This window comes from Aristolochia californica, unplaced genomic scaffold, assembly GCF_029961685.1.
Source record: "Aristolochia californica isolate CCGP_79_NKW_82.1479 unplaced genomic scaffold, dmAriCali1.0.hap1 SCAF_10, whole genome shotgun sequence".
NCBI lineage: Eukaryota > Viridiplantae > Streptophyta > Magnoliopsida > Piperales > Aristolochiaceae > Aristolochia > Aristolochia californica.
Window position 1 is genome coordinate 28552111 of NW_027181771.1, and position 27453 is coordinate 28579563.

The 27453-nt window shown below is 38.7% G+C and overlaps 4 protein-coding genes across 5 annotated transcripts; 3 read left to right on the top strand and 1 right to left on the bottom strand.

Moving 5' to 3' along the window:
- Nucleotides 1-3605: 3605 nt before the first annotated feature.
- Nucleotides 3606-4534, top strand: LOC137942785 (thaumatin-like protein). The gene is made up of 2 exons (XM_068788524.1): nucleotides 3606-3702; nucleotides 3787-4534. The coding sequence occupies exons 1-2, from the start codon at nucleotides 3639-3641 to the stop codon at nucleotides 4470-4472; spliced, it is 750 nt and encodes a 249-aa protein (XP_068644625.1). The 5' UTR covers nucleotides 3606-3638; the 3' UTR covers nucleotides 4473-4534.
- A 5389-nt stretch (nucleotides 4535-9923) lies between these two features.
- Nucleotides 9924-13543, top strand: LOC137943044 (pentatricopeptide repeat-containing protein At3g24000, mitochondrial-like). The gene is made up of 3 exons (XM_068788741.1): nucleotides 9924-10049; nucleotides 10150-10276; nucleotides 11052-13543. The coding sequence occupies exons 1-3, from the start codon at nucleotides 9924-9926 to the stop codon at nucleotides 13499-13501; spliced, it is 2703 nt and encodes a 900-aa protein (XP_068644842.1). The 3' UTR covers nucleotides 13502-13543.
- A 333-nt stretch (nucleotides 13544-13876) lies between these two features.
- Nucleotides 13877-15322, top strand: LOC137942746 (pentatricopeptide repeat-containing protein At5g59600). The gene has a single exon (XM_068788486.1). It carries the CDS (start codon nucleotides 13946-13948, stop codon nucleotides 15320-15322), a length of 1377 nt encoding a protein of 458 aa, XP_068644587.1. The 5' UTR covers nucleotides 13877-13945.
- A 1627-nt stretch (nucleotides 15323-16949) lies between these two features.
- On the bottom strand, nucleotides 16950-19970 carry LOC137935063 (transcription factor PCL1-like). Of its 2 annotated transcripts, none has more exons than XM_068779708.1 (3): nucleotides 18493-19970; nucleotides 17461-18201; nucleotides 16950-17388 (listed from the first exon to the last, which is right to left on the bottom strand). In XM_068779708.1, exon 1 carries the CDS (start codon nucleotides 19503-19505, stop codon nucleotides 18528-18530), a length of 978 nt encoding a protein of 325 aa, XP_068635809.1. In that variant the 5' UTR covers nucleotides 19506-19970; the 3' UTR covers nucleotides 16950-17388; nucleotides 17461-18201; nucleotides 18493-18527. The 2 variants fall into 2 exon arrangements, with proteins under 2 accessions (XP_068635809.1, XP_068635817.1); XM_068779716.1 differs by having other exon boundaries at nucleotides 17461-18206.
- Between the last annotated feature and the right edge of the window lie 7483 nt (nucleotides 19971-27453).

Consider the following 27453-nt stretch of genomic DNA (forward strand, 5'->3'; position numbering starts at 1 on the left):
AAACAGAAGTGAAGGAATTTGAAGCGTATGGACGGAGGTATGATTTATCTTCCGTTTAATTTATAATGAATTTCATATTGTATTAGAAATTCATGTTTAAGACTTACAGGATCATGTCATTGGCAAGCCTTAGCTCGAAGTCCGTCCGGTGTACACCATCAAAGAATAGTTGGATGAATATCAAACCTCAGATTTCAACCAGACCCAGATCGATCTTTCGTGTCTGTTGCACCGTATGGTAGACCCAGATCGATCTTCCGTGATCTGATGAGTTGTTGGAAGTAGCACCACGCAACGTACTCCCTAAGTCGACCTCTTGCGACCTTGGAGAAGAGCTCGCAAGCTCGAACGAGCTTGGAAGATCCCTCAAGTCCTTTATCTTCACCACAAAAAAGTTGATGGCATACCTCTAGTGGAGCCTATGTCGTATGCCGCTATGAAGTAGTCATGCCTGAAGATGACCCCTCTGTGCCTCAGAAATGCGTATGCCATATTAATATCTTATCATACTGAGTGGAAGTCGTGCCCCGCATCCACCTCATCCGATCACCATAGATGCCCTAAACCCCAAACCCTAGCATCTAAGATCGGATCTACAGTAGGAAGCAGGATGTAGGGAAAAGAACGGGATTTTTCTGGAAAAGAGAAAAAATCAATAAATACAAGTGATTAGAAAGGATTACATTATCTTTGTGGGTTGTATTGTGGTCCCTTGCCATGGAAGTAGGATTTGGTAAATCTAGAATTTGTAGAATGAATTCAGCACTGGAAGGTGTTGCTACTCTCGGTTAAGAGGTATAGGAACCTCTTGTTGTTCTTAGAAAGAGAGGTTGAGAGACCTCTTCCTACTCACGGAAAGAGAGGTTGAGAAACCTCTTGCTATTCACGGAAAGAGAGGTTGAAAAACCTCTTGCTATTCATGGAAAAGAGATTGAGAAACCTCTTTTCTCTCAGTAATGGATTTTGGAAATAAAAGAAATAAAAAAGGGATAAGAGAGAAAATCAGATTCAAGAGGAAACCTGGACTTAGAGCTCGTCAAGTAGAACTTCAAACCCTAGAGCTCATCAAGGAGAACTCTCTACCCTGATTAACCTAAAATCAGACTTGTCTTTTTCTTCATTCCTCTTCCCTCTAAGTAGGGTTGACGCAAATAGGGAAAACTCACCCCAAGCAAAATCCTCTTTATCACAGTAAAAATCAAGCCTCTTAAGCCCTCACACACAATTTGAGAAATTTTTGCCCCCTTCAAAGTTTATAAGGAAGTCAAGTTCAATAGTTTAGCTTCTTTAAGCTTTGAAAAAATATTTAGATCTCAATTTTTTGAACATGTGCCAAGTGATTTTAAGATCCTATTTGATTCAACAATTACATTTCGAGTAGTTATTTGATCAACTTCCCGTTCAAATCAATTTTATCACCCCTTTTATTTTCAAATCATGTCATATATGCAAGTATGTGAATTTATTGGGGTAATTGAAAAGGGTTTTACAAAATATTCAAATATGGGGATAAGATTTTAAATCCAAGTATTTACATGTATATAATTTGAGATATATTGGCCGTACTTGTTCGAGTACTATGAACTAGTGCTATTGCACTTTGAAATCATTCATTCAAGTTCGTATTACTAATCATGGGTTAGACTTTGAAATAAATTATCATATTGAGTTGTTTCGTATGCTTTCCCCAAATTGAAAAATCAATACCAAATTTACATTAAACCTATATTTTCAAATCAAGTCATTAAAGATTATTTTGAGTTATTTATTACACTGAATATGTATTTAAGATTGATGTACCTATTTCCTTGTGCTTGAATTGTTAAATCTACTTGTTGAGAGGCAATTTACATTAGGATGTATTGTAAACAAGTAAGCCTTGCAAATTGGGTCAAGTCTGAGGTAGGCCGGACCATCTTCAACTCAAATTGTTTGAGAGAAGTTGTTTTCAAGGTTGAGTAGTTGTGTTTTTTGTTGTATGAGCCGTAAAACCTTGTCTAAGCATGAGGTGTTGAAAATCTCTTTGTGGATTTAGGCTAGTGTACATGCCTAGCAAGTGGTTGAAAATCCCTATGGGTCTAGGTTGTGTACCTTGCTTACTACTATAAATATAAGTGAAAATGTGTTATTGTAAATTGGCTCTTGTGCTCAATTGAGTAGCGTAAACCGTTGTTTGGGTAGCATTATAATTGGCCCTAGAGGCAATTTATCGTAGATGTTGTAGAGAAATTGAAGCTTAGTGGAGCCTGGAAGTGTTAAAATATCTTAGGAGGTAGACTAACAATCCTTATAAGGATTATAAAGCACCTAAAAAACTTGTGTGTACTTTGTATATGTTTGATTCCATGTGTACTTTGATCATTGTGCATGAACATAAACTGTAATGTTGACATTGTACTCTAAATTAATTGAAATGGTAAATACAAACCCATAGGGATTAAGCAAAAATGAGTTAAATTAGGGGCAAAAATTACCAACTTATTCACCTCATAGGTTTGTTCCTCACCAGGCATAACATATTTGAGTAAATGGGTAAGGAAACCAATAAATTAAAATTATTTAAAAAATCAAAATATTATAAGAAAATATAGCAATAACATAAAAATACTTAGTACATATGGAGATAAAAGAGCAGGGATGAGGAAAAGCCTCACCTCCCTTCTTTTCTCCCTGATCTTTGTTCAATTATTCAAGAGAAAAGGGTGGTGACTACTCCTTTTGTTTTTTCTATTACAACAGGTTATATCCACTTAGATGGTAAAGCTCTAAATCAAGACCTCAATGTAGAAAAGTATCATGAGAACATTTGAGCCACAGCCCAAGTCTCTCTTTTTCTGTCAAGATAAGACTCCTTGAGACTTCAATTTTGGTCCAAGGACCATCTCCATCTCACTTGCTACAGCCAGCCTAAGTCTGGCTGAGTTGCCTTAGTTTTTAACCTCAAGAGTGCAGATTAAGCAACATGAGGTGATGTTTGATACTAAAGGGAGTCATTAACAAATGCCTTCATGTCACCTGTGAGGGTTCACGATTAGATAAATTCTTATCCATGCAAGTCTTCTTGAACACAAAAGAAGCATCATGAGCAAAGTGCACCAGTACACAAAAGAAGCATGATGGTGTTCTTTTATACTACTAATCTCTCTAATGTGAAAATAATCACACTTTATGCAAAGGCAAAAGCGTGCCCTCAGGCCTTACATTATTTTTTTCCCATTCACGCTCTCCTTTGAGAAAAGATGAAGCACTAGGGATTACATTAATTCCTTGATCATATCTGGTTTTATGTGGCATTCATGATCGATGCCTTTAGATAATATGAGAATGTGTCGTTTTTTTAAATTTCTTGTTACTGGAGAGACCCCTCTGCAAAGCAGGCAAATGAGACATGAGAGAAGAAAGAAACCCTCAACCAAAGCAAGGGATATATACTCGAGGCCGGAAGCTCAAACCTGGGCAAAAGAAATGGAAAAGAAGAAAAAAGTAAGAAAGCACCGGTTATACTAGTAACTACGGATCCAGCCTTACTTAAACCGTTTCTCAAGCAGTTCAGTGGTGGCGAAAGTAAAGGAGACCACTTCTCACGCATCTTGTCACTTTCTTCTCTTCTCGCTCTTGCGTCCTCTAGATCGCTAAAGATGCCAACTTCTTCTCGTATCTTCTTCTTCCTTCTCTGCAGCTTCATCTCCATCTCACTCTCAAGTACGTGATTCACTCTCGCTGTAAATTCCCTTCATTAATTCAGGTATCAGGTACTAATTAACTCTCTTCTCTTTTCTTCTGCAGTTGCAGGTAGCGGAAACCAACTCATACTAGTCAACAACTGTAACATAACCGTTTGGCCAGGGATCCTTGGCGGAGCCGGCCACCCTCACCCTGCAAAGGGCGGGTTCCGTCTCGGACGTGGCGAGGAAGTAGTCATTAACGTTCCCTCCGGTTGGTCTGGGAGAATATGGGGACGGCAGGGGTGTTGCTTCGACGAAAATGGGAAAGGCTCCTGTGATACTGGCGACTGTGGAGGGCTGCTGCATTGCATGGGGACAGGCGGAAACCCGCCAGCAACCGTCGTGGAAATGACACTGGGGACCTCCAAATCGGCGCTGCATTACTACGACGTTAGCCTCGTTGATGGGTTCAACATTCCGGTGTCGATGCTCCCCGTGGGAGGTGGAATCGGCTGCGGCGTGGCTGCTTGCGAGGTGGACTTGAACTTCTGTTGCCCGTCGATGTTAGAAGTGAAGCGAGGAGGGAAAGTGGTGGCCTGTAAGAGCGCCTGCCTTGCTCTCAAATCGGCCAAGTATTGCTGTACTGGGGACTACGCATCGCCAAGGAGTTGCAAGCCTTCCCTCTACGCACACCTCTTCAAAGCCATCTGCCCTCGGGCATACAGCTATGCTTTCGACGATTCCTCCAGCCTCCACACCTGCCGCTCTTCACGATATCTTATCACATTCTGTCCACCACCCAGGTAGACCAATCCTTCTTCACTTCAACTATGTTTCTACTATTTTATCGTCTTTCGGTTTGTTCTAGTTCCCAGATAATTTTTATCGACAGTTCAATGTTAGTAAGGGCTAGAGCCCCATACATTTAGCTTGTTGTAATGGTATAAAGACGGCACTAAAGCTTGCGCAGAGACTGCTCAAATACCATTATTTTCTTGTTACAGCTGATCCAGTTTCTTGCCAAATGCCCGGAAATTTTAAAACAGGGCTAACCGCGTAAGAAACATAATCTGATGGAGTGATTCCAATTTGCTCAGATTTGCGACGAATCTGTAGAGCAGGCAATTAGCGAAACCTGGGCTGCCATTCAACATGTGAAGTGCTTTCTAGATAGAGGTCTGAATTTGAGCCTCGGTGTGCCCAAGGATAATTAGTCGTAAAGAAAAATCATGGATCATGGGAGACAAGTCATTTCAGGATATAGAGCAAAGACGATCGTAAAGGAGAACTGCCCGCAATATAATTGATTAGGAAAACAACGTTAAAGGTAAGTGAAGGAATGTAACGTATACGCAGTAGTTATGGAATCAACAGAAAATAAACAGTAAAAGACAGACGTTTTGCCACCTTAAAAGAAACGAAGGATCCTGTGACTAGGCTAAAAGAAGAGGGGATTAGCAGTAGAGACACTAATATAATCTTTTCACTCCCACTGCAAATTTCTCAGATAGAAATTGCCGGTACAAATCCCTGCAAGATAAAAGCCAGAAAGTTGTAAAGAGGGGAACAAAAAAACTGATCCAACACAAAAAACTATTTGGTACGTGTAAATTTCTTTATTTCCGATTAAGAAATACATTAAGATTGCACTTACATATAAGGGAACAGATCCCCTTTGAAATAAAAAATACAGATCCGTTAATTTTGGATCATATGGCCAGTTATTCTCGGATTGTAAGACCCGTTATGTTTGGATCTTCAACACTCCCCTTCAAGTTAGAGTATATGTTAATGATACCCAACTTGCCGAGTAATGCCTCAAATTGGGACGAATTCAATGTCTTAATAAATAAGTCTGTAGTTTGGTCATTGGTTCGGATATGGGTTGTCTTAATCAACACTGCTTGAATCTTTTCACGAACTAAGTGACAACCAATTTCGATGTGCTTGGTTCGCTCATGAAAGACCGGATTTGAGGCGATGTGTAGAGCAGCTTGGTTGTCACAATACAACATGGTTGGCTGAGTATGTATGATTTTCAAGTATTTCAAAACGTTCTTCAACCAAGTAATTTTGCAACATGTAGTAGCCATAGAACGATACTTTGCCTCGGCAGTTGATTGAGGCACCATTGTTTTCTTCTTTTTTTTCCATGAAACGGGTGATTGTCCAAGAAATATACAGTACCCTGTTACTGACCTTCTTGTGTCCCTGTAATGAGCCCAATCCGCATCACAAAATGCATTTAATTGGAGTGTGCTTGTAGAGGACAATAGAATACCCTGTCTAGGGGTTTGTTTCAGGTATCGAATAACTCTATGTGCTGCCTCAAGGTGTGGTATACGTGTTTTTTCCATAAATTGACTTAGAACATGGACGGTATAGACCATATCTGGTCTAGAATTGGTCAAGTAGATCAATCTTCCCACAAGACCCCTGTATGATGAAGGATCATTTAGGGGTTCACCATCGGATTGTGTAAGAGCCAAGTTTTGCTCCATTGGGAACCTTGTAGGTTTTGCTCTTAGAAATCCAGCATCTTCTAATATCTCCAAGGCATATTTCATTTGGGAGAGAGAAATCCCCTTCAAAGACTTTGCTACTTCTATGCCCAAGAAGTAATTGATCTGGCCAAGATCCTTAAGTTTGAATTGTTTGGATAATAATTGTTTCACATCTTCAATATGTTGCAGATTGTTACTTGCCAAAATCATGTCACCAACATACACAAGTATTGCTGTAAAACTGCCTTTGTGGAATTGGACGAATAAAGAATAATCTACATTTGACTGATGAAACCTAGCAATCTTGAGGGTTGTGGAAAATTTTAAAAACCACTATCTAGAAGCTTGTTTCAAGCCGTATAGTGATTTGTTTAGTTTGCACACTCGAGTCTCCCCCTTTCGTCCAAAACCAGGGGGTAGTGACATGTAGACATCTTCATCAAGATCACCATGTAAGAATACATTGTTGACATCGAGTTGGTGAAGATACCATCCTTGAATAGCAGAAACACTCAGTAGGACACGTACAGTGAATAGTTTGGCAACTGGGGCGAACGTCTCTTAATAGTCAAGTCCTTCAATCTGGTTGTATCCTTTGGCGACTAGGTGAGCTTTGTAACACTCAACTGTGCCATCAGATTTGACCTTGACTTTGTATACCCATTTACATCCAATGGGTTTCTTGCTAGGTGGAAGAGAGATGAGCGTCCATGTGTGGTTAGCCTGGAGGGCTTGAATTTCATCATGCATTGCTTGACACCATTTAGTATCCTTCTTGGCCTGTAAAAAACTAGTTGGTTCTTTTATAATAGTTAATGAAGTGGTAAAAACTTTATGAGATGGGGATAACTAGGCATAAGAAAGAACGTGAGAGAGGGCATAAGGTGTACCTGATGTGGTGACCACGTTGGAAGCAGAAGATTGCTCAGGTCGTAACGGTAGGGTCACTTCCCCATGAAAATCCTGAAAGAAACTGGGTCGCTTAATGGGCCATGTAGAAGGGCGCCAAGCAGGAGATGGTATGGGAGTAGGAGAAGGTATTTGGGGGGAAGAAGTATGATCAACGCTAGGAATGTTAGGACTTGGTGACTGAGAAGGTGTGTCGGATAGAGGGTTAAGATAAAGTATGTCTGGTATAAGGTCGGCATAAATAGTAGACATTATAGAAGGGGGAAACATGAGACTCTTATTTGTTGTGGAAAGATGTTTAAGAAGGAATTCTTGTTCAAAGAAAGTAACATCTTGGGAGATAAATACTTTATTGAATTGGAGATCATAAATCCTATATCCCTTTTGTCCATAAGGGTACCCAAGAAAAATGCAACGGATGGCACGTGCATCAAATTTGGATAACTTGTGGCGTGAGAAGAGTCAAAACATAAACATCCAAAAACTCATAAATGAAAGTAAGTGGGGATAATATGAAACAACTGCTCATAAGGTGTTTTACTTTGCAAGACTATGGTAGGTGCCTGATTTATGAGATAAACAGTTGTTAAAATGGCATCCCCTCAAAATTGTTAAGGAAGATGGGCTTGAAAAAGTAAGGCTCGGGCCATGTTTAGCAGGTGTCGATGTTTGTGTTCGGCTACCCCTTTTTGTTGTAGGGTGTGAACACAACTGGTTTGGTGGACAATGCCTTTGGACAAGTAGTACGCGGCAAGAGTGAATTCAGGGCCATTATCACTATGCACAACTTTCACCTTTGAAGCAAATTGGGTTTCTACCATACTAATAAAATTAGTTAGGTGAGTTTGAGTTTCAGATTTGTGTCGCATCAAATAAATTCATGTGTATCTAGTAAATTTATCAACCATAGTAAAGAAATATCGGACCCCAGAAATCGATGCAATATGGTAACCCCCTAGATATCAACATGCAATTTTTCAAAAGATGATGTGCTATAAATTGTGCTCAAAGGAAATGACAATCTAGTTTATTTAGCCAAGGGGCAAACCAGACAATTGTTTGAACTACAAGATTTTTTATTCAAAAATGGAAATGAGACAGATACTTGATGTGATGGATGCCTAAGACGTTGATGCCAAATACCAGATGGAGAATGTATGGAATAACATGATGATGGTTTTGGACGATCAAGGTAGTAGAGATCCTGCCATTCAGTTCCTGGTCCAATCATCTTCCCCGAGTGTAGGTCCTATATGACACAAATATGGGTGAGGAACACAGTGATGCAAAGAGAATTATGAAGATGCTTGCTGATGGAAATGAGGTTCAATTAGAAAATTGGGACACATAAAACATTGTGAAGAACCAAACTAGAAGAGAAAACAACTTGACCAACATGTGTAACATTAGCATGAGAACTATCTGGTAATTTCACTATTTTGTTCGTAATAGCTCGCCAAGACGTAAGTAATATATGACAGCAAACAATATGGTCAGTGGCTCCACTATCTAGGATCCATGTTGCTTCCTTATCGGGAGAGGAAAATTAAAATGCTTTACTTGAAAGGTTGTTATGAGCAAAGGAGTTACCCATATGATTTGCCATTGATGGCTTGTTATGAATGAGTATTTGTAATATTTGTTGGCATTATTCCTGAGTAAAAGGAAAGGAGTTGGATATGTTCTTCTTCTCTATGGACTTAGTAGATTCTGCAAACTTGAGTCTTCGACAGGAATCAACGGTGTGACCCTTAAAACCGCAATAAGTGCATTTCAAATGTGCCCAATAATTTCCAACATGGTGACCGTCTTTGTGACATTTTGAACAGGTGGAGGGGCCACCTTTCTTGTATGAATTTCTGATAGCGAGCTGCTGCCTCGGGTTGAATGATACTCCGCTTATTCAATACATCTTTTTGTCGTTCATGTCTGAGTACTAGGGAATAAACCTTGCCAATTTTAGGCAAAGGGTCTATTGTTAATATTTGCCCACGTACGATAGTAAAAGTTTCACTTAATCCCATGAGAAACTTGATGATTTTTTGTGTTTCTCGATAGGATAGTTCCTCTTTCATAGAGCCACAACGACAGTTTGAGATAGGACAAAGAGAATATCTCTCATCCCACAGTCCTTTGAGTTTGGTGAAATATGAGCTAACAGACATATTATTTTGTATGCAATCATGTATTTCATTCTCAATGTGAAATAATTGGACATTGTTTACCTGAGAAAAACAATCGCTCAATTCATTCCAAACTGTCTGTGTTCCATCACAATAGAATACACTTGCTGCAATATCTCTGGAGATTGAACTTAATAACCAAGTTTTGACAAGATTATCACAACGAATCCACTATTATAATTCATTGTTGGTATTGTTGTCTGGTCGTTGTAGAGATCAATTAACAAAACCAAATTTGTTTTTTACGGTGAGGGCTATAGTCATGGAATGACGCCATGTGTTGTAATTCTCCTCATTGAGAAGTTGTGGTACGAGAACCAACCTAGGCTTATCTAAATGGTGAAGATATAGTGGGTGATTCAGATTAGCAAAGTTAGATGTCATACTAGCGATATCCTTGTTGGAAGCTTGTGTACGCAGACTGCGGCTCGGGATTTCGAGCTAGACTCCTTAGGTTCGAGTTGACTCAGCAAAAAAAAAGTGGTGTGGCTCAGCTCGGCTCGGCTCAACTGATTTTGGCTCGGATTAATATGGGCTCGAACCTTGGGGAAAAAGTGTTGATTTAATTCAGATCATAAATTTGTGTCTTCTCACTTTTCTCTTCGGACTCAGCCAAAGAGAAAAAAAATGAAGAATTGGCGAACCAGGTGAACTGTTGACAAATGTCTACATTGCCAGTCAGGACTTTGGAGCGCCGTTTGCAAACGTCATCTGTGCAGCAGAGGAAGGCCGGAAGGCACAGTAGCGGGACAATGCCAGGAGGCTCAACGGAGAATTTGGAACCCGGGGTAAGCCGGAAATGACAGTGATGTTGCGTCACCAGATCTGGGAGATACCTTTGTCGGAGAATAAATGGGCTCCGGTTGTGTCTCTTGAAAATTGACGTAGATTTATCTCCATCCATCGAACGAGGATTGGGACCTCGACGGAAATGTCACCGGAACCGGAAGCGGCAACGAGACAGACGGGAAAAAAATAGAAAGGAGCGATTTCAGGATTGTCACTCTGATACCATGTAAATTTCTTTATTTTCGATTAAGAAATACATTAAGATTGGAACGAATCCCGTTTGAAATTAAAAATACAGATCCGTTAATTTTGGATCATACAACCAGTTATTCGTTGATCGTAAGACCCGTTATGTTCAGATCTTCGACAATATGAAACATGCAAAACGCTATCTCAGTCATCCAATCATGATCAACAGCTATCTCATATGTGCGATCAATGGTTATCTTAGTCATCCGATCAATGGTTATCATAGTCATTTCGCATGCACCAAGCGACTTTTCGTATTAGATCAACCCTGAAGGGGGACAAAATACAAGAGCCATGGGTGGAAGGTTAATTGGAATAGAGCATGTGCCATGGTGGTGGTGCTCTTAATTGAACAAACTTGGGGTTAAAATCTACTTAAAAGGGTATAATAGAATAACAATAAATCAACAATTGCCACATAAAAAATCATACGCAGATCATATGAGTTGTCGACAAAAATATCTACATTAAAAATAATCTAATACAGCTAATTTTTTAAATAAAGATGAATTTATTTTTATTTTACCAGATTCGTTTTCATGCAAGGCTCAATTTTTTCTTCCACATGAAAACCTGTCTTTTTCTCCGGACAATCGTGTTGCAGTGTTTCCCTATTACGCTCTTTCAGCGAACCTGAACCCGACAAGCTCGGCGTAATTGAGTGGAGGTGGATTAAGTACGTAGGTGTGAAATAGCAACTGCTGATACCAGGCAGACCTCATCTTTTAACTTTAGATTCTGCTTGGTTACAGTTTCGTTCGCGCAAAATATTTCCATGACCTCTCTTTCTCAGCATTTCTTTCATTACCCATCTCATGGTTTCTTCTCAACATACTCGAACACCCGCATCGATCGTAAAAGACAGGTTACGTCTGCCTTAGCGATAACCAGAGAAAGTTTAAGAAATTCGAGCAGTTGGTTGGAATTTGAACCTCCTCCGCTTACAACTTCAAGCATTGAACACCCAAAACAGTGCTTTCAACACTTGCTCATTGGAAATGAAGTTCCAATGTTTGATAAAATGCTTGAAGGGACGTTAGACCCAAAAAATCATCTTGTTGATGCCTATGATAATATCCCTGGAAGGTCGAAAGTCGAGGTGTCTGGTTCGGTATCTTCATCCGTGGTTTTTTCTGATTTTCGTTGCATGGAAACTGTACCAGATCGGAGTTCTGTACTTAGAGCTTTGAGTGTGGCAGTTTCTCTGCAGAAACTAGACCTTGGCAGAAAGATTCATGCTTTAGCAATAAAGATTGGATACGGAGATGATACATTTGTTGCAACCAATGTGATGAGCATGTATTCGAAATGCAAAGACACTAGCAGTGCATGTAAAGTTTTTAATCAGCTGCCCGCTATTGATATTGTTTCTTGCAATGCCTTGATATCTGGCTATGCGAACAGTGGTCTGTCTGATCAGGCTCTGACTTCATTTGTTCAAATTCAGCTTACTGGTATTAGACCAAACGCATACTCGTTTTCTATTGTTCTTGGTGTTTGTGGCACCCTTGCAGCTACTGAAGAAGGAAAGCAACTTCATGCCTACGTTATCAAGGTTCAGTGTCTACATGAATCAGCTGTCGGTAATGCACTTCTAACTATGTATTGTAAATGTGGAATGATTGATGAGGCTCAAATTTTGTTTGATAGGTTATCCAATAGAAATTTCATTTCATGGACAGCAATTATAACAGGCCTTTACCATAGTGGATTCTTTGAGAAGGCATTGAAACAGTTTAATTATATGAGGCAATGTGAATTGAAGCCAAGTGAGTATACTTATGCTGTTGCCTTGGCTTGTTCTGGCAATATAAAATTTCCTGGCAGTGGAACGGCACTTCATGCTATGGCAACAAAAAGTGGATTTGCTTCAAATGTTTTTGTAGCTACTTCAATTTTGAACATGTACATGAATTATGAAGAAATGGGTGATGCAGAAAAGAAATTTATAGAAATGGAAAATCCAAAATCGACTGCATCCTGGAATGCCCTTCTGACAGGTTATGTTTTTCATGGACACAACTTGAAGGCCATGGAGGTTTTCAATAGAATGGCTGAAAATTCTGTAACATTTGATCAGTTTACTTATTCTATCATCCTGAAGGCATGTTCTGTCTTGCCATCTCTTACCAGTGGTAAGCAAATTCATTCTTGCTTGATAAAAAGTGGGGGCAAGTTGAGTAAACATGTTGGAAGCTCCATAATTGAAATGTACGCAAAATGTGGTGAGTTAACAGAAGCTGTTATGGTTTTTGATTGCATGCCAAGACATCTGCGTGATCTAGTGGTTTGGAACTCACTTATAAAGGCTCATTCAGTGATAGGTTTAGCAGATAAAACCATTCTTTTGTTTGCTAAGATGATAGAGGAAGGAATGAAACCCACAAGTGCTACTTTTCTTGCAGTTCTCACTGCCTGTAGTCATTCCGGTCTTGTTCAACAAGGTCAGGAGTTATTTGAATCCATGGTACGAGATTATGGTCTCATGCCAGAAGAGAAGCATTATAGCTGCATAGTGGACTTACTAGGTCGATCTGGTCGGCTTGAAGAAGCTAGGAACTTTATATGTGGGTTGCCTATTAAGCCTACTACTTCCATTTGGCGACCTTTGCTTGCAGCATGCCAGTCCTACAGTAATCTTCCACTGGCAGAGTATGTTGCTCAGAGGATATTAGAGATAGACCCCCTTGAGGTAACAGCTTATATCACTCTCTCAAACATGTATGCTGAAGTGGGAAGGTGGAGAGATGTTGAAAAACAGAGGAAGTCCATGAAACTCAAAGGACTGAAGAAAGAACCAGGCTGCAGTTGGATGGAAGTGAATCACAAGGTACACAAGTTCTTTTCAAGGGACAGGACGCACAGTGAGACTCAAAAAATCTATGAGAAACTGGAGGAACTGGTGTGTCAGATAAAAGAGAATGGTTATTCTCCTGAGTCAAAACTTGTGTTAAGTCATAGAGGAGATCGAGACAAAGGACATGTTATATATCATAGCGAAAAACTTGCATTTTCATTTGGGCTCATCTGTGTACCAGATGGTACACCAATTCGAATATTCAAGAATCTCAGGATTTGTGGAGATTGTCACATGTTTATGAAGTTTATGTCAGGAATTACTCATAGAACTATAGTGATAAGAGATAATTTCCGGTTTCATATCTTTAAAGAAGGTCACTGTTCATGTGATGATCACTGGTGATGTCTGTCATTCTTTAGATCAAACAATCCTGAATAGTCTGCTTCTGTCCAACTAGTTTGCCTTAGCTTGACAACGTTAGCTTGTTTTGACTAGTAGCTGAAGGAGAATATTTAGCTTGTTGCTATAATATACACAGTACATATGATGTAAAATCTCTTTTCTTTATCATTATTGAGCTCTTGCATAAACACTTTTTTTATCTTAATTTTGCTCTCTTTTTTTTCTGTAGAAATGTCATAATGAGAAATTGAGATAACTGGAATTTTTTTTAATATCTATTATAATTTATTTTCTTTCCTTTCTATTATGAATTTCATCCTGTTAAAAGAAAAAAGTATGGTCGTTTTTTAGAACACCTCCAGTGACCCAGTCCAGTCTGTCTCGTGCAACGATTGGTCTCCCGGAAGTGGCCGGTATTTGTTCCTCTTTATTTGCGTGTGTCAAATGCTAGACTCGAAACTTCGCCGCTGGTCGAGCCTCATCAGCGACTCGGCTTGTCGTGGATCTTTCCGGCAGACGATATATCTATTTCGCCAACTTCTCCAAGAAAATCTGAGACCAAATAGTTTCATTCTTCCCAGCGTGCTTCGCGCCTGCGCCAACACCCAGGATCTAAAAACCGGACGGGAACTGCACAACTTCATTTTTCGGTGCCTGGATTGTTTGGATCCCTTTATCAATACTGCGTTGATAGACATGTACTCTAAATGCGGCCGTGTGCAGCTTGCTCGCACGTTGTTCGATAGAATGCCCGAGAGAGACTTAATCACCTGGAATGCTATGGTGTCTGGGTACGCTCAGCAAGGTTCTGTGAAAAATGGACTGGTTTTGGTTGAGGAGATGAGGTCAATGGGAGTGAAACCCGACATAGTGACTTGGAATGCTCTGATCGCAGGTTTTTCTCTGGGGGGTGAGGACGAAATGGCCATCAATCTGTTTCAGACAATGAAGGATGACGGAATTTGCCCTGATGTTGTCTCTTGGACTTCAATTATATCTGGGTTTACCAAAAACCTTCAGTATGATATGGCTTTCAAAATGTTTAGAAGGATGATACTTGCTGGGACGAGACCAACTTCAGTCACAATAAGCAGTCTTTTACCCGCTTGTTCAAATGTGGCTAACTTGAGGCTTGGTGAGGAAATTCATGGATATGTGGTGGTGGCTGGCATTGAAGAAGATATATTTGTCAGTAGTTCTTTAGTGGATATGTATGCAAAATGTGGTTTTATATTCAAAGCTGAGAGATTGTTCTACAAGATGCATGGAAAAAATGTAGTAAGTTATAATTCAATGATTTTTGGGTATGCAAATAATGGGAACTGTGATAAAGCTATCAACTTGTTCGAGCAAATGGTTGAAGGAGGAGAACTTGGACCGGACTATCTAACTTTTGTGGCAGTCATTATGTGTTGCAGCCATGCAGGATGGGTTGTGCTTGGTAAGAAACTTTTCACTTTGATGCAAGAAAAATATGGTATAGAACCCAGGTTAGAGCATTATGCATGCATGGTGGATCTTTTGGGTCGAGCAGGGAGGATATCTGATGCTTATGAGTTTATAAAGATGATGCCAGTGGATCCCGATGCTTTTGTATGGGGTGCATTGTTGGGTGCATGTCAACGTAGTGGTAACATTGAACTAGCAGAGTTGTCAGCATTGCATTTATTAGAACTGGAGCCGAGAAGTGTGGGTAGTCATGTTACACTGTCTGGTATTCTTATGAATTCAGGTAGATGGGAAGATGCAGCAAAACTAAAAAAAATGGTACAGAGAAGACTAAGAAGAAGCATTGGGTGTAGCTGGTTAGATGCTGTTTGATTTGAAATCTTGGTAACTATTGATGGTGTTTTTGGGCTGAGAACCAACTCCACTTTAACTAGTAAAGTGTTAAATTGGAAGAGAAAAGACTAGAAACTAGTGCTGAGAAGGGTTAAATACAAAAGAAGGACAAGAAAAAAGGAAAAAGGAGATCTTGTATCACTAGCCTTTAATCTCACCGAAACCCTAGGTACAGAAGTCGCAAATGTTAGTGCTGAAGAAGTGCTTGAATGCCGATGGGGAAAGTTTCCTGGAACTGGTGAGAAGAGATTCTTACCTTGGAAAATTTTCGTCTTTCTTCTGAATTCTATAGATGTCATCATTCATTTGTCCTTCTCCTTGCTGCACTTCTTTCAGGTATAGTTCTCTATGAATAAACTATTTTCACATCTGCAGCTGCATGCCTTTCTGCAACTTTCTCTTCCATCAACTGAGTCGATTCTCATACTAGTGTACTGATGCAGATAATAATCAATATTCTGGTGACTTTTTTCATACTTTCTATGAAAGAGAAGAAGTATGCAAGCCTCAAATGGCTTTCAAGGACTTGTATAGCATTCAAAGAATGGAAATTTGGCTGTTTGGTGTCATGGTCTGATTATATGTGCTTGGAAGTTTAGAAAACTGAAGCATTGGCAAGTAGAATCACTTGAATCAAGTTCTCTTACTAGTTAGTTTTCGATTGCCTTATTCTCATCTGTTATTTTGCTTAACGTCTCAATTACTCCAATTTACAGTGGTAAAACAACATAAAAATAATTTGTTAACAAAACAAAACAATGAAAATTAACAAAAATATATAAATTAATAAATTAATTAAGTAATAAAATATTTTTTGATAATATAAAAATGAGAATAAAGGAAACTAATAAAAATCTAAAAATGGAAAATTAAAATTAATAACAACTGATAAAACATCAGAATGAAAAATAAAAAAATAGTTAAATTATTAAAAATAAATAAGTTAATTAGTTACTAGTAATAAAATTAAATAACATAATTAATTTATATTAACTTTTTAATAAATTAAATTGAAATACAGGATTAAATAAACTAATTGCAAAAGTAAAAATATATTTGACAGAAAATAAGAAAGTGGAAACAAAAAATAAATAAGAAATTAATCAAGTAATAAAAAACATAAAATAGTATTTAAAAATAAAAATAGTATAACTATTTTATAGTAGATATCATATACATGAATAAAGTAATTAAAAACAGAAAGTATTTAAAAATAAAAAATAAAAAATAAAATAATATTCAAAAACTTAGAAATTAATTGCTCAAAATTTGATTATTTTTAAATAAAATATCTTATTTAAAATAATATACTATATACAAATAGATAATTATGTTAGAAGTAAAAATGAAGTAATCAGAAATATTGCTAATTAAAAAAAAAATTAGAAATGGTAAAATAATAAGTAATTGAAAAGTAGGATAATATATTTCTTATTAGGAAAGTAAAAAATTTCAATTCTGCTTCATTTTTCTGCATAAGGTTTCATTATGAGTATTCATGGATTGTACTCATTTGAAAGTAGCATTTGAAGTATTGACTGGTTCCTCCTAGCAAAGGTAAAGGCAAAGGCAAAGGCAAAAGGCAAAAGGCAAAAGGCAAAAGGCAAAAGGCAAAAGGCAAATGGCAATAGCAAAAGCAAAGGTAAAGAGGCCAGGTTCTGGAACCAGCACAATCTTACCTAAGACTACATAACCCACCATCTACCATTATTCGTATCAGTAAAGATTTTGTAAAAGAAATGATTGACAGGGAAATAGGTGATGCTGCTTTGGTTGGATTTGCAAATTTACCTACAACACTCATCTCATCTCATCCATAAAGCTTTTGAAGAGAGAGAGAGAGATCACTCTCTTCTTGTTCTACTAAATTTTATCTTTTCAGTTCCTTCAGTTAAATCCCCTTGCAATCTGCAACACTTCCGAGTCTGGAGGATATTGTCTCAGGCTGTTCTTTTCTTTTTCATTTTTTTTTTTTCCTCTTTTCACCTTTTGAATAGTCCAAACAGCCAACTTGATTCCTCTCCAAGTTCTAAAGAGCTCAGTCACTGTAAAAAAAAAAAAATCAAAAATCAAAAAGCTAAACAATAAGAACGAGGCTAAGTTTTAGCTTCACTCACTATGAATCAGTAAGACTTGGAAAGCTGGAGTAAGAGTCTGCCATCCATATCTCTCAACATAGATTTGACTGCAAGTTAATTCCGAAAGCTCGAGACAAATCCATGACAAAAGCCCTTTCCTTTGTGTCACTTCCATTTGACCTTATCTGTAGGCTGTCTTTCCAAACTCTCTCTCTCTCAGAATCCACCAGTTGGAAGACCACTTCGCAAGGATAAGCCTCTCTGTTTTACATTTCGAGAGAGAATAGTATTTACTTTATTTTGTTCAAAGATAACAAGTAACATCACAATGTTGTTGTCATCCGGGAAGCAGCAATTTTGTCAATAAGAATTCATGTTTCTCCCAGCAGTTGCCACTCTTCAGCTACATTCAGTAAACAGCAATCTTTACAGATAAAAACTTCATGAGCTCCCAGCAGTTGCCAGTCTTCAACTACATTCAGGTCCAGATCCCTGAGGAACCCACAAAGCCAAAACTGGTTTTTGCCATCCCAATGGAAAAGAGTAATCAGTTCATCACAAAATGTAGAAACTTTAACACCCTTCGTGTGCGAGGCTCCTCGTATAACTTCCACCTTGCTGGTTAAAATCAACTGCTCTGTTACACATGAGTACCATCATGAAGTTTTTCAAATAAATGATTTCAAGACAGTGTCCTCATTAATATTTCCTACTCGATCCTTCTCTCTTGAGGAATCTGCTTCCCACTTCATTGCAATATGCACTAGTGGCTGAATCTTTCTGCACTAGTCACAGACATACAAACTTTTAAGGTCGTTTTTAGGCATAACCATGGGTGCTAATGAGAAATACGGTAAGCGTCAGTTAAGAACCCAGACAAGAGCTCAGAAGCATGAAAATGTTACCCACTAGTCAATTGGTGGACAAAACATATTTGAAAACAAGGCGAAGTGTGGCAAGAAAGAACCAGGCATCAGTTACAAATGGTTGAACTTTAAATGTTTGAATTGTTATTTGGTGACAAAGTTACAAAAATCGAACACTAAGCTCACTGAAGGTGAAGAGACTTACTCTTGGAGGAGTCTCAAGAAAACGAAGAATGAAATTTATTTATCGTTCTGAGTAACGCGAGGGTGTAAGACATTCGAACCATACTTGCTCCCGGACCAATCTCTCTGCTGCTCCCTAAAGACATTGTAAGGATGTGAATCAAAGCCATGATAAGCTGCGGCAGCTGCCACCGGGTTATTCATGGGCATCTGAACATGCCCATGACCTTGATCCATGCCAAGAACAGGCACCGTCATCATAGGGGGACCGTAGGGCATCGGAATTGGCATCTGCACACATGACTCCTGCAAACTCTGCGGGGCAGGAGTTGAAGGAAAAAGCCGATCGGAAGAGGAAGGTCCCTCGTCCGATAACCCTTGCATCCTCTTCAGATAGAGCCGGTACTTCTGAAGATGACTTGCAACGTTCTCTCTGGTCAAGCCCTCAACGTTCATGAGCTGCATGATTGTCTTGGGCACAGCGTTCTTAAAGCCCAGATGTCCCACAACATCGACGAACCTCTTATGTAGTTGGGGAGTCCAGACCAGTCTCGGCCGTTTGAGGGTCCGGGCGGAGTACTCGTCGGTGGAATTTTCAAGCCCACCGCAGCCGTGAAGTCCTGATTCAGCGTCTTCAGTCTCTGATGGATCCATCCTCCGAGTCTTCCTCGACTCAGCAACTTCTCGCGCAGAATTATCCTCCACTTGGACAACGGACGGATCCCGTCGCTGACCGTCCTCAAGTAAAGAGGGCAGAGATTTTAAATTGTTGGAGAAGAAGGAGGGATTTTGTCGACGGAGATTAGCTAGAGTGGTCTGCGACGCCCGAGTGACGTCGATGGTGGTCTTGCAAGGCTCGGGATTGATGCTAAAAGCGGATGCAAGCTCGGGAGTAATCAACCCCTGAGTTAGCGGCATCAGATCGTCCGCGTTAGGCAAGCCCATCTCCCACTGAAGCACTCGTTCCTCCACCTCCTCCTCCTCCTCCCCCGCCTGCCTCATCGCGTAATCATTCGGATGAGATTCTTCTCCCATTTGCCCCTTCCTCAGAAAGTACGCTCAGCCTCAACACGTAACAATTTCAAGGCCGCCGAGCAGCAGAAACGATGATCCAATAAAAAATTCTCCATTTCCAGCAGAAAACCAAATAGGCCGAGGCTGCGTACAAGACAAAGTTCAAAATTCAGACAAAAGGATAAGAATCACAAGGACGATCAGGGCTTCTGAAGCTGCAAAAAAACTCGGGGCAAACAGGAGATCACTCTAAGAGTCCAGCATCCACCAGACCAGCGCAGTAGCAACAAAACAACAAATAAAAAACGTGCGAAAATCTCTTAATGAACCGAGATAATCGGGAGAGAAACCAAAGCTAGGGCTTTCAGAAGTGCGTAAATAAACAATCGAAGAGCGCAGCGGATTACAAAGGAAGAAAAAGAGGGAGAGAAAGGGGAGGATGAGGAGGAGAAAAGAGAGGAAAGCAGAAAGTAGCGTGAGGGGAAGGTCAGATGGGGGACGGTGAGAGAGATATTTCCTTCCGCAACCAAAGGGAGGGGGGAGAGGGTTAATTTGGGAAACTAAACTTTTTTAGATGTAGCATCGTTTTCTCATTTCTCACGAGAGGGGAAAAGGTGCATATCTGATTACAAATCGCACTTGTCGATGTTACACGTGGAAGGCGTAGGTGGATTTTTTTTATTCGCTTTCGCTTTTCGCTGCTTTTATTGTTTTTAAATAGCTCTTTCCGCCTTTTGCTCCGCTTCGCTTTCCATGCCCAGAGTCCACGGCATTAAATGGGCTGGACCCCGCTTCCTAAGTCCATTTAATTACTCCAAAGAAAAGTAGCTTTTAGAACTTAGATATGTCGTCAAAATTCAAACCCATTTTGATGTATGGGCCTAACGTTAAAACAAAAACAACAAGAGGCCCGGCAGGAATCTGGAGCGCGTGGAGTCCAGCTGGCCATTCTTGTTGGTTTTCCTGGCAAATTAGAATTGAATGGTCAATCGGAAAAACACGTAGATGCGTTGGGCACCGAGTCGTCGTTTTGCCAGGTTTTACTCCTCCTGTTAGAGTTGAGAGAGAGAGAGAGATTTGAAGGCTATTGTTACCAACTTGGTGATCTCGTGAACAAACCAAGCTGAATTTTTTAATGTTTTTTGCTCAGCCCAAGCTGGGTTTATTTAAGATATCAATATCCAGCTACCTGCTTTTGCTTGTGTTTTTATACTCCTTACCAAACCATGGTACCAACTCTTAACACTCCTATAGACAAAGACGTTAAATACTATCTCCCTGTCTGTTTTTAGCTCAATAGCAATCTAGCTAGTTTCTCCATCTTCAAACGCTTAAATGGCTTTGTCAGAATAGAAGAATAGGTTTATATTTAAGGAAAAAAAAAAGAGTATCTTAGTTTTGGTGCACCCAAATTTTAATTTAACCATTCTCATAGCAGGTAGGAATAGTGGAAGAAGACAATGCAAACTAAAAAGAGACACAACTCAGAGACCAACGGTGAGTGGGAACATAATGAGAGAGAGTGTGTGAAGTAGATGGAAGTCTAACAACAATGGAGCAGAGCACTTTGCAAAGAGTAATGGGCCTAGTATCATAAGAGAGTCCATACGAAAGCAATAATAATAATCGTAGAAGAAGGAAAAGTAAGCAATCAGAACAACAACAATAAGATTTATACAAGTTCGCCTCAAGGTGAGACTACATCCTATTTTCCACCACTGCAGTAATCCACTATGAAGATGAAATAGTTTACTAGAGAGATCGCACATACTTATAGGTGTTGTTATTCTCTAACCTCTCTCAGCCACAACTGATGCTCCACGGATGATAAAACCCTAATAACAACGACTCCAAATATAAAGAGAAAATTTGGGAAACTAGACTACAATTATAAAATCCCCAAACTAACCTTAATGAAATAGTAGTCAATATATCGTGGATTTGGCGAGTATTCCACCCCCACACCCTCGAGAGGGGGGCTTCCGGTCCCCTTTCCAACTCCTACGGCAACCTTACCGCGAAGGTCAATCCGTGTACCTACTCAACGTAGGGCGTTAACTAGACTCCACAGGTTACTGATCAGCAACTGTAAAAAGAGGGTCTTAGAAGGTTGGTCCATGGTCTGAAAATCATAATCAACCGAAATAAGTGGTTTGGCATCCCTTAAGATAATGAGAAACCCAAAGGGGAATTAGCAAAAAATAGGGTTGATGCTAGAAAAAGTAAACATCGATTGAGATAAACATTTTCTTCAACGACAAAGAGTTACACTCGTAGCCTTTTCAATTATTGGAATACCCCCAAGAAATTGGCCTTAACAGCCTAGAGAAGGAATTTATACTAGGGAGGCCCCAAGTGATGAACAAAAGATGTGCATCCAAATACCTGAAGTACCAAAGGGAAGATAACTTAATCAGGAAACAATTTAGAGAAGGGTGCGGCACCTTTGAACACACTGGAGGACATAAAAAAAAAAAAGCATTGAAGACTGCATAAAGGCAATAAAACTGGGAATATTCATAGACAACATAATAGTTCGGCCAACTTCTAAAAGATGGCAACATTTTCTTTCAGATACACCATTTTGTGAGGTATATAAACACAGGAGGATTAATGAATGATCCCTTTTTCCTTGCAACAAATTTGAAAGGGAGAGGAAAAATACTCTTTTGTGTTATCAAACCGAAAGATTTTGACCTTGGTTTTAAAATGATTTTCCACCATAGCACAAAAAGGTGAAAATAGGAAATACCCCCGCCCTGTTCTTCATTAAACATAACCATGTAACTCTTGAGTAATTATCCACAAATATATAAAAAGACTTACATTGAGATATATTTGGGATATTTATAGGTCCCCACACATACAAATGAACTAAAGTAAAAGGATTGGAAGTCAAATTGTTTTGCCTGGGTTAAAAAATTGATCTATAGTGTTTTCCAAGCTCACAAAATTTATATGAAAATTGTGAAACTAAATAAAAAGAAATTTTTAATTTTACTAATGAGGGATGACCAAACCTTTTATGCCATTTGGAAGACTCTTATGTTGTGGTTGTTGCTACTATTGTTAATATAGTAAGGTCCATATAGTAAATATCCTCTCTCTTATTGTTGTTACCAATCACCTGTTTGGTCTTAATAACCTAAAACACACAATGGGATGAAAAAAATAATATAATAATTTAGTCTTTTGGTCAATTGACTCACCAACATAAGACTCAATGGAAATTGAGGGACAAAAATAATTCTTGATATCCGAAATGAAATAAAATCCGAACCAAATCCGATATATTTAAATCAGTAGAAAACCTAGTATTTACTTTTTTCTTTGTAACAAGAGTTCGAAGGGTAACCATGAGCTAGTGAAGCTTCTTCATTACATAATAGTCTTAATTTAAGGGAGGTTGTTGGAGTTTAAAGCTCGGACAAATTAGGTCTCTTGGAGTTAGTTTCCTACTTTAATTTGATTACCTTGTAATGAGTTAATTAATGCCCAACAATAGTAGTCTAAATGCCAAGTCTTAGTCCAACATAGTAAGAAACCAAAATGTGTTCAAGAATTTAGTCTAAAACTTATAAACTTCAGTGAGTTAGCCAAAATCAAACAATATAGAGTATATTTGTGCCTTGTAGAGAAAATATTTCTCTTTCTCTTCTACCTAACACACCGACTAAGTGTATGCACTTGTACAAAAGTGTGAGCCTAGTGTCCAACAAAAAAACATAAAAAATAATAATAACAACAAGTTTTTAAAGTTTATGCAAAGCATTACTCCAAAAAGGTTAGGTTCACATAAAACAAAGCTGATTGAACATTCAACAAAATGAAAACAAACAAAAATTGCAAGAGCCTGAGTACAACCATTTTATATATATAACTCTTAACATATGTAGGAGTCTTGACGTAGGCTAAAATCTGATATGAGATATGAGTACTAGTTCATACCAAGCAAGACCTCGCCTGTTGTAGTAGTTGAGACAGTTGAGCAAATAATGACAGAACACTAGCCAATCTCATGCTCTTTAAGAGTCCTATTGTCACGGGCTTAGACGAGCCTAAACTCCTTTAGGCTGGCGGAAATTCTAAGTCTCGTGTGACCTGCTTTCAGTCCTTAAAAAATAGTATAGCCTCCTTCCCTAAATCGTCGTCACAATGCTCCTTCCCCCCCAGGTCGAACAATAGTATGAAAACAAAGGAAACTAAGAGGATTAGAGGGGGAGAATACCTTGTATTGATGACTGAAAATACAATGTTGGTCGTCCAAGTGGGAGGACCAGAGTCTCTCTACAATTTTCTCCCTCGTGTGCTCTACAAGCTTTCTCTACAAGCTGGTGAATGAATCTACAAGGGTCGAATGCCTTGGTATTTATGGGTTCGACCCCTTGGAGTCTCTCCCTTCCATCCAATGAGAAGATAACCTCTCCCCATTCAAATCCCTTGATTTGATCCCTTACAACTACCTCTTAGACTCAATCTTGTATGTGGACGTCATAAGTGTCTCCATATGTTTGGTCGCCCAATCAACATTCAAATCATACTTAAAATGAGTCCTAGTTGCCATAGGGAACGTATGGGAGTGGCCAAAGAAGAATCTCCCCCGAAATGGCAACCTCCCAGATTTTGCCACTTCGCATGTGCACGCACGCGCACGTTGTAGAACCAGCATGGCAACCCCAAATGCGCTAGGTACCCGCACTATTGCTTCATGCGCTTGCGCACCCACAGCTTCCATGCTGCACGCGCATTTCACCTTCGACAACCCCAAACGCCAATGCACCTTCTGCCTGGGCCGTGAGCTCGTTCGCCCGCATCTGTTGCTTTTACGGTTTCTGTCTCGGCCAGTTGCTGGGGTCGTTGCGCATCTTGTTGCTTGACCATCAATTTGGCAAGCTCAAGTATGTCTTCTTCCTCCGCAACTGATGTCAGGCCAGCCATATGCGTGCACCCCTCTGGGGCGTACCGTTGCACTTGGCCTTGGTTGTCGCTGTTGTTGCTGTGCACTGGACTTGCACAGTCTTCGGCCATGGTGTTTGGCCATACCATGGCTTTATCCTCCGTCTCATACTCCTGCCTTTATAAGGCAGACGCCCTCGTCTGTGTCCCCTGGTGATAGTCGGCCACCTCCTTCTCGAACTACCACAACTCTGCAACGTCTTGCCATGTTGCCTCGCTTTTCGATTGACCCTACCACTTGACCAAGTATGGCGTCCTCCGGGCTTGCCCCTTTGGCGCTCCTCTCGGTCTGTAATAATATACTCTACTTTGTTTACAAAAGTAGTTGATACATCCATTGGAGCCCTTGGGTCAACCATTCTATCCGGCTCCGAGTCTTCAAAGTAAGGTTTAATGTTCGATACATGAAAAACATTGTGGAACTTAAACCTTTTTGGCAATTGCAATTTATAGGCTAGGTTGCCCACACGTTCAATGATAGGAAAGGGGCCTTCATATTTCTACAAAAGACCTTTGTTCTTGCTTTTTAGGTGACAAAATTGTTCAGGTCTTAGTTTCATAAACACCTGGTCACCTACCTTGAAAGAAGACGCCCTCCTCTTCAAATTAGCATACTTCTTCATTTTTTTAGCTGCCTTGTGTAGTAAGACCCGTGCCAATTTTGTTTTGTCTTTCCATCTCCTCGCCAGCTGATGGGCTACTGGACTCTTCCGTGAGGTATCTGGAATGAGTCCCATAGGCGCTAACGGTTATTGTCCAGTTGCCAACTCAATAGGACTATGCCCTGTGGATTCGAATTTCTGCAAGTTGTATGAGAACTGGGCCACGTCCAACAAGTCTGGCCAATTCTTTTGATTAGTTGCAACATAGTGGCGCAAATATTGCTCCAACAAAGTGTTTTTACACTCAGTTTGGCCGTCAGTCTCAGGATGAAAACTGGTGGAAAAATTAAGGGTAGTTCCTAATAGTTTAAATAACTCGGTCCAGAATTTTCCTATGAACCTGGGGTCACGATCACTTATGATCGTTGTGGCTAGGGGTGGCATCGAGCTGAGCCGAGCCCGAACCTGCTTATGTTCGAGTCGAGCTTGATTTAAATATTTCGAGCCGAGCTTCGAGTTGAGCCTCGTCTCGAGCCTAAAATTGTTATCGAGCTCGAGCCCAACGAGTTCGAGCCGAGCTCGAACCTCAACAAACATTTAAAACTTTTCAAAAAATATATATCGAATAAAATATATATAAAATTATGCATACATTTTACATAAATTGGGCATGACCTCTACATAAAATTGGGCATAACTTATATATAAAATATGTGTATAAGATTGGGCATAACCTCTACTTAAAATTGAGCATAATCTATATATATAATACTTGTATAAAATTCGGCATGACCTCTACTTAAAATTGGGCATAATCAATATACATAATACCTGCATAAACACTCCATAAAATTGTCTATACATTCCATAAATACTTCATGAAATTGTTTATACACTCCATAAAATAATCTAAACACTCCATACACTGCATAACATTATAAATAAACTCCATACAATAATCAAACACAACAAAATTAAACAAAATATCACTATCAATTTACAATCACCCTAATAAAAACTATAAATCCTTTAAATAAAATCCTATTACTATTACAAACTTACTAGAAAATTACAAGAAATATTTTAAATTTTCTTAGGAAAGTTAAATGGACCTCTTATTGCCTTTTCTAAGGAAATAAATAAAAATTAATAATTAATCTAATATATTATTATACTTATCGATAAATTTTTAATCACATAAAATGTCAAACACAAAATTGCTATGAAAATTGCCTCATGCTCAAAGTATTATATCATCAACTGTCAAATAATTATTCAAATTTTTTCTATATCGTTTTCTAACCCATCTTGGCAAGAAAATCTTACTTGGAAAATTATATGATTTTTTAAAAAGAATTTATAATTAGAAAAATATTTTGAAAAAATATGAGGCACTAATGGTCCCTATATTTCTATTAAAATTGTCTTTTCAACATTTATTTAAAAAACCACTAATAGTCTCTAGAAACGTATTTCTACTAAAATATCTTTTCAATTTATTTAAGAGCCATGAGGAAGGGACAAAGAGTTTTTTTTTTCCTTGTTTATGATCTCGCACGTAGGGGTGGCTTTGAATAAATTATATATAAAATTATGCATACATTTTTTAAAAATATAATGATAGGGGAGGTTCAGGATTGAATTTCAATAATGGATTAAAATACACCAATATTAATACTTTTTACTCCAATTGTTGTCTAGCTTGTTTTGTAATTTTTGAATGAGGGCATAATTTATTATGGCCTCCTTAGTGCCCCAAGATAAAAATTTATATTCTAGGAAAAACTAAAAATATTTTTCCTATGATACATATTCCCAAAAAAACCTTTAAATAAAATTTTATTACTATTAGTGACTTATTAGAAAATTACTGGAAATATTCTAAAATTTTCTTAGGAAAGTTAAATGGACCTTTTATTGTCTCTTCTAGGGAAATAAATAAAAATTAATAATCAATCTAATATATTATTATACTTATCGATAAATTTTTAATTAAATAAAATATCAAACACAAAATTGCAATGAAAATTGCTTCATGCTAAAATTATTACAGCATCAACTGTTAAATACTTATTCAAAAATTTTCTATACAGTTTTCTACCCCATCTTGGTATGAAAAATCATTCTTAGAAAATTATATGATTTTTAATAAAAAATTTCAATTAGAAAAATGTTTAAAAAAACATGAGACACTAATAGTTTATAGAAAATTATTTCTATAATTTTTTTTTTAATTTTTTCCAGGAAGAAGTTTTTTTTTTATTTTTTTATTTTATGATCTCGCACGTGCGAGATCATCTTCTCGCGAGGAAGGGGGAGATTATTTCTCCCCTGTTCTGGTTTTCCGTCGACGACACGGAGGGAAGGGGGTTACGGCGCCGGGAAGGACCTATCATCGGGGATGACAGCGG